This window comes from Abramis brama (assembly GCF_963993115.1).
Source record: "Abramis brama genome assembly, chromosome: 11".
NCBI lineage: Eukaryota > Metazoa > Chordata > Actinopteri > Cypriniformes > Leuciscidae > Abramis > Abramis brama.
In genome coordinates this window covers 12,792,654-12,806,349 of record NC_139973.1, presented here as the reverse complement: position 1 = coordinate 12,806,349, position 13,696 = coordinate 12,792,654, and the positions used below count along the sequence as shown (strand labels likewise).

The following is a 13,696-nucleotide window of genomic DNA, read 5'->3' as shown; positions in this document are numbered from 1 at the left end:
CTGTAAATCTGACCGGAATGACGTGTAAATTGAGTCCAGGGGCCTCTTGTATAAAACTTTCAATAGTTAATTTTAAAAGTGTGAGCATACACACAACAGTTTCAGATTTATAAAACCCTGTGTACGCCAGAACCTGCGCAACATTCCCTTTATAAAACCCAGTCAGCTGAAGATTGTGCGTACATGCATCTCAACCCCGTCTCCTCCCGAAATAACCATATATGGAGCTTACAATGCCTAGTTTTACTATGCATAATCCTCATTTGACTAGTCAATGGTGATTCTGTTGCCAATGTGTGCTTAAAAGGATTTTTTTTTTTCAGTCGTAATTTTGACCAAACAGCTTTTTTGCCAAATAGATTCAGAATGTTTTAAAAATCTAGATATTTTCAATGCACGTTTGTTGTGAACACAGGGAAAAGTTACAATTATTTCATATGCTCCAATAATTATTGGTAGTTAGTAGTAATTGCTGTCTATTGCTAAAACATTTTAAAACATGAAAAATGTCACATTCAGTAAGTTTACTACTACATTGACACTATATTTTAAAACAAACATCTCTGCTCTATCTGCAGTTATGCTTCCATCACAAGTCACAAGGAAGGTTTGAGAAACGAATCGAATAACACTCTTTAGGAAACATAATGGCCAGATTAAAAGTGCATTGAAATTGGTTGGCAGTACATTATGGCCCAATTAAATAAGCCTGTGTCTTAATATATATACAAACCAAAAATAATATAATATATATATACAAACCAATTTTTTTGTTGGATTTCATGATTTCTGTTACATTTAGTTTGGACATGGGAATGTCCAACATGTTTTTTATATCCTTTTATGCATCCTGCTAATTTACTTTCATTTTCTATTAATCAAGCTATAATTAATACTGTTAAAGTTTAATTGATAAAGTTGAACTTCTTTCTTAAAATAGTACACAAGCATATTTTAAAACTTAGTTACTTAGATAGTTCAAACTGCATAACTGGAATGACCTGCAAAATGTTATATTTAGCACAAAAATATACAATACTCCAGCCAGCCTTAATTATTACTGTTTTTTTTTTTAAAGTTTGTTAGAGAGAGAACAGGATCTCACCATGAAATTAATAGTAATTGGAGCGATGAACTTGTCTTGCATAAAACCAAACTCAGCCAAAATGCCTTTAGGCAAATAGCAAAAGATTTATTGAGAAAATGTGACATAATTGATGATTGATGATATAGGATTTCGGCAAATTTTAGATTTAATGAAAATATGGCTCACCATAATGCTCTGCTCCCTGACTTTAATGTAAAATGAATAAAACACAAAATACACAAGTCAAACAGAGTAAAGACATATTCAGAACAAATCACGTTGACAGGAGAATATTGTTATTATCCTGCAAAAGCTTGTTAGGTGAGTGGAATCTGAACATGATGTAAATTCAAATGGAAACTTTAAATTTGTCCTTTGAGAGGTAACACCGTAATAACCATAACTATTAGCTGTCTGATGGTTTGGACTGAAGCACAGATGGCTAGGGGAGGCTGAGATCCCTAGTGGATTACTTGATGTATTTTTGCCGGTTTTGAATGGGTAATTTTGACACAGGAGATACAGTGTTCATTTGAAATAGCAGATGTTGAGATAATATTGTGCATGCATGTGAAAGTATGTGTATGTGAGTGAGGGAGGGAGGTAGAGGTAAATGGTAGTTAGCTGCAATATAATGTGCATTTTACTTCATTTATTAAAACTGTATAAAAAGAACTCTGTCCTTTAGAAATGAGAGCCTATGTGCACTTAGGCAGCATTTTAATAGCTTCTCCACATTCAGTGATCTTCATTAATTTTGGCCATTGTTTGGCATTTGGCAGCCAATAGCCTCTGTTTCCATGTCCACGTACATCCAAATGTAATTATCATCATTTCTCATTGCTAAGGGCACTTATGGGAATGTTGCCAGGTGGTTTTAAACACATTACAGACAATATTATAGCTTGGCTTTGACATTTAATCTGGTGTTGAGAACTTGTGGCACATTGTGAGACAAGATTTGTTGGCTGGGATCAACTTAATCTTATTTTAATCCTTGGTCTTCACAAAAGAGTACCTCTCTTGCTTTAGCTCTTTGGCACACGCAAAATCAACAGTGGGGTCAACAACATATGTCTTATGAAAGAAAAAAAAGGCACAAATAGTGTGTGGGAATACTCCTTTGAGGTTTGAGGAGGATGCTGCAATCCCAGTGACATTCTGTGCTTGAATCCCTGTGATGTTTGATCTAAATGCCTCTTGTAATACAAATTGCTCTAGTAATGCGATATGGTATGTAGGTATTTTCAAAATGGACCCTATTTACTTGTTCCTGCTCTTATTGTGGCCGATTCATCTGTGCATGCTATTGTCTTTGTAATCTTTAAACAAAATGTAATAGCATGCTTTGTCTCTGAAACGACTTCTCATTTCGCCTGACATCATCATGATCAGCAGGGAAAAATAACATGCTTCAAATACTGTCTGCTGCTAGCTGCAGCCACCATATGAAACTAGCGTAGCGAACACAGATATGGCTGGAAGGTGCGTTTTCAGCTTTTTCCCTCCCAAAACTCTGTTCCCTGTTCCCACTCCCAAACTAGCCTGGATATGTGCCTGCTGGCTTGAATTGTTCCACTTTGAAGAAGGAAGAATATCACTGAGTTTGTGGTTTAGTTTGAGGCATTTCACTCCTGAATGCTTCCACAATTTGTGTGTGTGTGCGCGTGCCCACAAAGATAATATTACTAGCTACTAGTAATTTTTGACCTTGTGGGGACATGTTTTGGTCCCCATGGGGAAAACAGCTTAGAAATCATACTAAATTATGTTTTTTGAAAATGTACAAATGTAGAGAGTTTTCTGTGAGGGTTGTGTTTAGGGGTAGGGATATAGGGGATAGAATATAAAACAACTTTTTGTGCAAACTGTATAAAACATTTTTTTCCAGGATTATTTGAAATAACATATAACATTATAAATGTATTTACTGTCACATTTGATCGATTTAATGCATCTTTGCTGAATAAAATGATTAATTTAAGTATATAAAAAAAAAAAGTACTGACCCCAAACCTTTGAACGGTAGAAGGGAGAAGGAAAATAAACACATTTATTCTGGTAAATGCATTTAGTTTTTTAATAAAATGCACATCTTTCTTAAATAAACATATCGTGTGTTCAGAGTTCTTTAAACCTTAATGGAATCCATCTCAAAGGCTTTGCCAGGAAACATACCTTAAGTGAATCATTCAGCTGGAAAGAGGGATCAGAAGAACAAAACAAAAAATCTGGGTCAATCTGAAATGAAAAGAAAATCCAGTTTAGATTACAGAAAACACCCTGTACTGTAAAAGCAACTGTAATTGGTGGAGCTCAACGTAGTCAGTGTTTAAAGGATATCAGTGTGTTTAACTTATGGTGGCACGATTCTTTAGATGCGTCAAATCCGAAAACGTGCACTTCAAGCCAAAAAAAGACAAAGGCCTCATGAATCTGCTTTTCAGAAAGCATGTTTTGAATAAACCAGATGAAGACCTAATCAGTGTTTCACAATGTGTAAAGCCTCTGTGGATTTTGAAGAGATCATGAGATGAAAAATCCCACCAGTGAAGAGGTTTGCCCTTATGAGCTTCATAGAGCAGTGCTTTGAAGGCATGAATAAGGATGATTAAGGGAAATTTCAGGGAGAGAGGAAGAACAAACATGACTTGATTACAGTCTCTTCTCTCTGCTGTTTTGAGACTTTGAGAGCACATGCTTATTTAAATTAGTACAATGCGAATTGGCCTGGAAATACAAATCTGGATGCAAAATATACAGGGCTGCAGTGGTTTTGGGATAGGGGAGAGTGGGGTAAGATGCGACAGTGCATTTTTACCATAGACAGCTGCCTGTGATTGAAAGATATTCATGAAAAAATATATATATTTTAAGTTTGATTTTTTTACTTTGCATGTCAAAGTAAATTTTCTACATGGAAGGTAAGATGTCAAAACAAAAAAAATATCCAGGTCTAAAATATATCATACATATCACAAATGTAAAACCAGGCCAAACCTTGGCTAAAATTAGCCATGAATTGTTAACGAAAGTTATAGTGAGCATATGGTTTAATTATCTTTTAGTTAAAAGACTTCCGCTTCCTTCCGCATTTCCATTAAATCAATATAGTTGTGCTGGTATTTCTGCACTTTCAATATCACATTAGGCCTATATTTTTTAAGCATTAGAAGCACAATTCACATTATATGTAACAATAACAGTAACATTATTTGAACCCGTTGAACCCATAAGAAGCTAAATAATCTCATTCTGTTTTATTATTGAGTGTTTACTGCATTTTTCAAGTTCAAGTTACAGTATTGTAAGATAAAATAATCTTTAATTATTTATTTTAATTATTTAACTACAAACCAAACTAGCTAGCCCCTGAGTTATAGTGTGCACACACACAGAAGTCCCACAGAAGTCCAAAGGTTCAAAGACTAGGCTAACACATGCTAGTAGGTGCATGAAATCGCCTTTGAACCTCTTCCACTTGTTTCTTTCAGGTGGCACAAAGGAAATATAGCACACATGGAGGTCCGTACTCTTTCCTTCACAGTATCCTACACCTCAGTGGGAACTACTTACACCTTTGTGTGGAGGTATGGTGGGCTTTGTCCGAGTAGATCTTTGCGGTGCTTTAACACCAGTCACCCTGCTTTTTCAGGGGTTAGAATTGGTGATGAAACCTTCACTGTCAGGGATGTAGGGAGTCTGCCTGAGGAGCTTTTACAAGAAGATCAAACAGTTTAGCTTTTACCAAATAATCAGACAGTTTTTATCAAATAATTTTTCCCTAAACCTAACTATCTGGGGCGTCTCCAAATCGACACCCAATTGATCTTATTAACTGAGGCGTCTCCAAATCGAAACCAATACCTTTATCTGGGGTGTCTCCAAATCGACACCCAATTCCTTAAACTGGGGCATCTACTAATCGACACCCAATACCTTTATACTCTAGCTCTTGCGTCTTCAGTCGACAACTGGCCGAGTCTTACTCTAACTAACTTGCTTCCCTAAACTAGCTTACTTCCTGCGCAGGAATAATCGACAAACAGACTTAAGCAAAAGTCCTTCAAATGCTATAATCACGGCCGGGAGATCTTCCCGAGCAGTTCCGAGGAATCTCTCCCAAGAAGCAAGGCCAGAGGATCTCAGACAAATTCCATTGAGAATCCCACCAGAAAACACGGATACAACAGTTTTTATAGAATCGAGAAAACAAATAAGACTAACATGTCACCTTCAGTATGATTGGTTCAACTGGTCCAAAAGCCCCAACCTTTTCCCTCTGTCACTGGCACTAGCAAACTCTGTTTTTGTGATTACTTATCACAAGGTTTGAGATCTAGTCATCTGTCTAGTTTCACTCCCCCTATTTGTTATTTATACACACACACACACACACACACACACACACACACACACACACACACACACACACACACACACACACACACACACACAATCAAAGTCACAAGTTTTCCCCAAAGAGTTTGGAAACATTTAAAAGCATATGAATGTCGTTCCTGCAAGAAAAACAAACGTTAGTTGATTAATTAAAGTTGATTAATTAAAAAATCCATCACATGATCTAACATTGCAAATCACACTTTTAAAGGGATAGTTCACTAGGAAATTCAAAATTGTCATTATTTACTCAGCTTCATGTCAATCAAAACCCTTGTGACTTTCTTTAAAAACATTTTTTTTTGTAATATCTCAAATAGTAGCAAAATAACATGAAAATAGTCTGATAATACTGGCATGAAATATGAAAATTACATAAGATGTTAAAATCATGTCAATCAAACCCCTTGTGACTTTATTTCTTCAAAATGTTTTTGTAATATCTCAAATAATAGTGAAATAACATGAAAATAATCTGATAATACTGGCATGAAATATGGAAATTACATAAGATGTTAAAAGCCCCTGTGGTGAAAATCAAGTTTTTAATGTTGTTTATATGTCTATGTGGTGTTTTAATATGCTTTATGTGCAAATTCAACAGTCAAACCATTGCTTAGTATTTTCTTCTGAAAACTGCAGTGTATCGAAGTCAGTCTCAAAAACACAGTTTGGACATCACAGACATGTAACCAGTACCGACTACGTGTGGGGCGGGGCTTTTCCACAGTGAGCACAAGAACACCTTTAAGAAGGGACTGGAAAAATCGGGTACATATAGCAATATAGCTGGTGAATTATGTATATGAATGTATATAATGATGCTATAATCACTTATATGCCTTTCACAGACTTTCTTAATGTTCAAAGCGTTTCTAAGGATGCTGATATTTAGAAGGCAGTTGTCTGACTGGCGAAAGGAACATGGTTTGTGTAACATTAGCAACACGTAATTAGCTGTTTGATTACGTAGTCAAGCCAAAGGCTAATCATATTAATTACCGTTATGTGTCCGACATTGTAGAGAGCGATACATAAAACGCATTACCATTCTGATACATCGATTTGTAGACGACCCTGTATAATTCATTCTTCCATTTCTTCTAAATCATGTTTCCTTTTCAAACATATATGGCTGAATTAAGCCAGTATTTCCACTTGCTATGTGTAGCGTTTACTACAGTTGACCGAGTGGATCAGGTAGTCTGAGCTGGTGTGATTGATTGAAGGCGGGACTAATTTGCATATTAGGCTAATGGTTCCGTGTATGCTAAATGTAGAAAGGGTGTAGTGGAGATACATTCAAGCTATTTAAAGGCATGGAGAAATTATTTTCACAGGAAAAAAATATTTAAATATGCCATTTTGATTATCAAAGATGAGTTTTAAGGGATATAATTATAGACTGCAGGGGGATTCCAGAAGAAGAAGAATTATGGCTTTTGTAAGAACATGTTGAGCATTAACATTTGCCAGACCCTAGGAATGTGCTTAAGATGTGTGATTCCATGTTCTGCAGTCACTTGTAGATGTGCATGCTTGGTTGAACACTTAATGTGAAGTTATGGCTATATACTGTATGCATGCTCATTTAGCACAAGTTTTTATTTATTTGGATAATTATTTATTTAAGTGTAAAAACTGTTGCAGTGTCTCATATCTATTATGACATTAATGCTAATGTGAAGGCTATATCATCTGTATTGAAATTAATTAGTTATGCTTATGAATCTAAGCCTACATAAGTTATACCCTATTATCTGTCATTGAAATTCAGGGATGTGGCATGCATAAGCTCTGGGCAAAATATTATCACTAATATTTTAGATGGTTTTTCATACATTTCAGATTTAAGATGGTACTAATGGTACTAATAAAAGCAACAATTAATGTTTTAGTTGTTACTTTTATTGGATTTATGATGCTGTACACAGCATGCAATTTGACATTATGAAATGTTTTTAATTTAGGAGGCTGTATTCTAGAAGCAGCAATACATTTTTTAATAAGATCTGCTCTAAATCACATTCTCCAGTGGGCTTTTCTCATGCATAATGGTAACTCAACTGTGTCATTTTAAATCTTGTCTTGTCATTGTGTGTACACTTTTTAACAAGCCCTAGTGAAACAAAAGTTAAATCCCGTTTCATAACATCAGCCTCTTTTTTTTTTTCTTTTTTTTTCTTTTTTTTTTTTGTGGCATGGGAACATGTCCATCACATTTGAGAAATATCCATTCAACTTCGAGGAAGTGAGCTGAGCCCCTCAAGGTACTGACGGATATGTTGACTCCCATCTCACCTGTAACCTCAAGAGTATCCTGTGTGGATAACTCTCATCACTGCTGCTGACAAACAACAAATATGTTAGATGTGCCACCAGATTAAAGTTCCAAGCTGCATCTTTTTTTTTTTTTTTTTGGTTTACGTTTTCAAAGTCTTGTGTTTCAAGGACAGGACTGTCAATTTGAAGATGTCATGTTTAAATGAATGAGGGCGAGTAATTATGGCAGAATTTAAAGTTTTGGGTGAACTAGCCTGTAAAATTTTGCATACCAATCTCTGTTCAGGTTTAGGATAACAGTAAAATAACGTACAACATAAGATGATATTAAAAGGATAGGTCCCCCTTCCTCCCCCCACCCCTCAATTATGACAAAGAATTGTCATAATTTACTCTCATGTCTTTCCAAACCTGTGACTTTCTTCACAATTTTTTATTTTGGTATATCTTAAATAGTGTATCTCCCCAACATGAAAATAGCCTGATAATACTGCCATGGAATATGGAAATTACATGAGATTTAAAAACATTAAATATTTGTGTGTTGTGTTTTGAAATCAGAACTGTCAATTTGAAGATGTTTAAACACATACAGAAGATAGAAATCCAGAATCAAAAACAAAACAAGATGACCTTGAAATTAAAAAACAAAAACATGTTTTTTGAGGAAGAAGGAATGTCGTGCAACCTGTCCATGTTAGGATCTGCATAATGTGGCTTCTACGAAGTGACAGTTGGATTTCCACCAAAATACTGTTGGTTTTAATTGGGCTGTGTGGCTTTTGACATCAACAGCAAAAGATATGGAACCACTTTCTCATTCCTTTAAAAATTTGATAAGCCTATTTCATTTGCTCTCCTACATGGATGATTATACACTTAGTTGCATTTTAGTTTGCATTTAACATTGTTTTTTTTTAGAACAGACGTGTGACCCATTTTTGGGTCTCGACCCACCAGCTGGGAGCTACTGCTTAAATATTAGTTATTTTGTTGTTGTTGTTTTTGACAGTTTCTTTTGTGCACACCAGGGACTGATGTCGTTTGTATGAATTGCACGTGGTGTTTATTAAACAGTCAAGATGACTTTTCCCACTGTCTAAAATCAAATCAAATCAAAAAAAAAATTTTTTTTTTTTTTGGTTTGTTTCTTTTTTTGTTTATTCTAGTCAGTTTGGAGTGTTACGCGTGGAAAGACGCATTGTGTCTTGCAAAAATGAAAACAGTCTTCAGCTAGTAAATCACGTTCTTGGTCAATATGTTCTGTGTAAATCTGCAATTTCATTCATAGAGCCAGAATTACTAACAGCTTGCTCCAGTGCAAAACCCTCTTTTGGCGTTTAAAAACTACTGACAGGATTTACTAAAGATACGCAGATACGCTGACATTATTGCATATGTAGGCTATTTGTAGGAGTTTCCCTTTCAGATGCAACATTTATGGGAGGAGAGTTTTTAAATGAATAATGCAAGGTGATTTATTAAGGTTTGTGAATTTCTGCTAGTCAATACACTGGTATTTGCGCCATTATTTAAACCAGTCTTAAACCAGACTCTAATTTGCGCTGCTCTTGGTCATTATGGAAATGATCTGGCTGATGTTGTAATATCTGTCGTCCAGGTCCTTAGTTTTGAAATGTCTGCCTTCGTTCTGATTTCAGATGCTACCTGTTGGATGGGATCTCAAAAGGAGCATGGTTGAACCGTTCCAGTATCATTTACGCAGGGAATGACAAGTGGTCAGGGGATCCTCGTGTGTCCATCGTATCGAATGTGGGGGATAAACATGAATACAGCTTACAGATACAGAAAGTGGATGTAACGGACGAGGGCTTGTACACCTGCTCGATACAGAGTGAACGTAACCTACGCCCAAAGCTCATTCAGTTAATTGTAAAAGGTGAGTATTTCATCAGATTTCATATCAACTACTTTTTTCATTATGGTTGGCCATGTTTTTCATTGATAAATAACTACTTTAGCGATATATTACTAAACTAGTTTTTAGGGGTGGCTTTGAACTGCATTGCATTAACAATATTTTTCCTCTTTCCTCTTTATTAAAAGAATCGATAAATTTGTGTTGAACTTACATCCATATTCATGAAAGTATTTTTTGACTTCAAAGGGCCCAAAATGTCAAACAAAATTTTAATTAAAGCTTAGAGTAGTTTTTCATACTTGTATGTTTGCAGTCTTACTGAAAATATGGAATGAATGTGTTACTAATGACTATGAAATCATCAAACGCTGGTGAAAACCTTTTACATTTCATTATGTAAATTGGGATTCTAGTTCTACATGTGTGTTCCCCTTTTAAAAAATTTGCCTATAGGCTATAGATAGCAGTTGGAGTGTAGGATGTAGTATGAGATTTTATGTTACGTAATAACATAATGATTAAATACTGCCAAGTTCAAGTGGATCTAAATATACATTTTATGGGGTTTGATTGTTAATTTTTATATGCATTGATGAATTTTCTTTTTAACGGTGGACAAATAAGTCAAAAGTAAATTAGACTGTCTTTAGACGAGTGGCTCCATTTATGGTCCAAATTTATGCTGGAAAAAATTAAAAAATGTTCTCCGTTCTGCTCAGCAGCATAATTACTGATAATGTCCATGTGAAATAACATTTTACATCATAGTAACCAAACAGTTGATGGGCCCCATTGACTTCCATAGTATGGGGGAAAAAATCAATGGGGCCCATCAACTGTTTGGTCACCCATATTCTACAAAATATCTTCTTTTGTGTTCAGCAAAATAAATCCATTTATACAGGTTTGGAACAACTTGAAGGTGAGTAAATAATGACAGAATTTTCATGAGATGCCACCTGGGATGCTTTATAATTTCTATTGAAGGAGTTCCCATGTATGCTGGTTCCCATGTTGGCTGCTTTTCTTTTACTATCTGTTCCAACTCTTTCATTTTTTTTCAGCTCATTTAAATTGATTACAATTTTAGCTTTATAAAGTAGTTCATATTTAGGCATATAAATATGATATCCATTTTTACAAATATTTAATTATTCTTTTGAGCTGTTGTGTAGATATCTGCTTTGTTTATTGGCTTCCCCTCACATTCCAGTCATTAGGAGATAGTTGCATGACGAATATTTGTCTAAATTCTCTGGTAGGCTGTTATTGTGTGTTTTTCCGGCAAAGTAAACTTGGTGTTTATGGTTGACACCTCAGTAGGAGGTGCTGACTGTCAGCAGTGGCAAATATGCTTATTTTCTATGCGCTCTGTTTTCCAAGTCCACTGTCTATAATTAACTAGAGAAAGATCACTGTAAGGACCCTAACTAATACAGACCATTCATATCTGAAGATGTGTAGTTAGAGGCTGTAACCTGTAGCCCATCACTGAGTCTCTTCTGTGTAATTATAATCAACAAAATGAATGTCCTTCTTTTTCACTCTCTTAGCCGAGGGCTGTTTCATGATCATGATGGATCTTTTATCCTTAGAATACATTACTTGCATGTATCTCTGCATGATCTAGGATAATTAATAAGTACTGCTAAGAAAATATACAAGCACTGTTGGGGTAACGACAAAAACTAAAGAGAGAGAGGAGAAACGACAGGAAACACATGATGAACAGCAGTCTTGTAATAGGAATCGGTGAGTGGTAAATTTAATCTCCTGCAGAATTGTATCAAAAATGAAATTGCTAGATTGACTCTTACAGTGGCACAAATCCCGGAACCCCAAATCGTACGTAATGCGATTAAAATGTCTTATTTGTCCTTTAGGAAATTTGAACAGACTGAACTTGTGGGCTCTTCGAGCTATCTTGATGTATCCTGAACATTTGTGTGGACGAAACAGTTTTGCTAGGTCATTCTTTCTAGCCGACGGGTCAATACTGGGCATCATCAGAGAATGAGTGTGCTTGTTTGTTTTGTAGGGATCGAATGAGGATTGCCCACACACATTTTTTGGAGAATAATCACCTATCTTCTCCACCACTTAAATCTTAGCCTTGTTTACCAGACAGTACCATTTGTCAAAGTCCTTGGTGAGTCACCATTAAATAGAGCAGTTTGAGACCACCACATTATTCTTTTATAGATGTGCTTAGTTTGTGAATGACAGATAAAATGTATTGCTATTCTGCACATAGACCCTATATATCTAACTTAGTTAAATATTAGGAGCGATGGTCTGTTTGTCATCAGCAACCACCATTTTGTTTATTGATCAAGAAGAAATAAGGCAGCCTGGCATTGCATACTTTCCAGTATAGCGGCAACAGTAAGACTGAATAGAAAGGACTTTGCTGTTTCTATACGTTTTGTTCATGAGTTCATGAGTCAAGTTCAGTCATGAAATATTGATTGTCACACAGAAAGATCTAAATTTCAAGGGCTTCTAACCTTATTTAACATCGAAATTCCAAGTCTTTTAAAGTCATACAATAGTTTTGTAGACAAACAGACTGAAATTTAAGATGTTATTCAGAGAACATGATCTCTCCGTGGCCTCTCTCAAATGCCATTCCCTGTTTCACATTGCCAAACTGGTCTGTCATGTTCAGTTACATCAGTGGCTTCAACTTGGCTTGATTGTGTCACTGACATCAAACTAGGGGTCGGTGATATACCAGTCGGCATGATAAACCAAAAGAAATTTGTAGAGATTTTGGACTATCGTCTCTATCGCGGTTACGCTGAAGTGACGTTGCTGTGCTGTGTAGTCACGAAAGCTTATCATTTGCATTCGTTTTTAAGCAAATGCAGTTTAAAAACCATTAAGCGCAAAAAGCCTCGTAAACAGTCATTTATGTCTTAAGTGAATGAAAACAGTTGAGAAAGAAAACACATCTTTAACAGTATACTGGATCCATGTAGTCTTAAAGTGACAGCAGCCTATACCTGCTGTCATATGTGTCATTACTGTTAATCAAACAACAAAAATGAGAAAATCTCTCAATGCTCTTGACTAAATCACTTTTTTAATTTTAATAAGAATAAATGTATATTTAATTTACACAGTAAAGACTATGCAGTGTTTTTTTTTATACATTTGATTAATTTATACAATTTATGTAGCCTAGTTAAAGTTATTTCTAGTGCTTAAAGTTTTCAGGTAAATCTATTTCATTTTTGTCTTTGTTCTATTGTAGATTGGTGTCCTTTTGCTGGTAATTAGTTTCTTTGTTCTTATTTTATCACTGACAGTTTACTTGTCTTCAGTAAGCTTGAGAGTTTTTTTTACTTTTTTTATTTTTTTATTTTTACTTATGCTAGTATTAGTTCTTTGTGATATTGAAATTGGTAACAAGACTTATAAAATTTCAATGGTATAAAAAATTAAGCCAAACATTTTGTGTGTAGAAGTTATACACTTAAATTCTCTTTGATTTCTTCCTCCCCCACTGAATAGTTCACACTTATGTTTAGAATTTACTGGAATAATTATTGGACAGAAGATTTTTAACTGAAATTATGCATTATCCAGTAGCATAGTTAATAGTTTTTCTTTTTTCAAAGGCTACACAAATATAATTTTTTTCTGATCTACTGCTGTTTTGACATTTAAATTTCTGCATTTTTCCACAAAAAAAAAAGTGTATTTACTTTTATATATATATATTTTTTTTACAAATAAGGACATCCATGAAAGTAGTTTTAGTCATTTTAGGTCACTTCTGGGTACAGATTTGTCCCCAAAATATGGCTAAGAAGGCGCGCACACACACACACACACACACACACACGCAAAGTTTCTATTCATATATTTTAAAATGTCATTTATTTCTGTGATGGCAAAGCTGAATTTTCAGCAGCCATTACTCCAGTCTTCAGTGTCACATGAAATCATGTGAGCCTATCAGAATGATTACATTTCAATATACATTTATTAGAATGAGTACATTTCAATATACATTTATTAGAATGAGTACATTATTA

The 13,696-nt window shown here is 35.0% G+C and overlaps 1 protein-coding gene across 1 annotated transcript in view; it reads left to right on the top strand.

Annotated features, from left to right (window-relative positions):
* negr1 (neuronal growth regulator 1) overlaps positions 1 to 13,696 on the top strand; it is a 132,091-nt gene that overhangs the window by 19,249 nt on the left and 99,146 nt on the right. Inside the window, exon 2 of the mRNA XM_084129807.1 lies at positions 9,433 to 9,671. Within this exon, the coding sequence (XP_083985933.1) occupies positions 9,433 to 9,671 (239 nt within the window). The remainder of the gene's footprint in view (positions 1 to 9,432; positions 9,672 to 13,696) is intronic.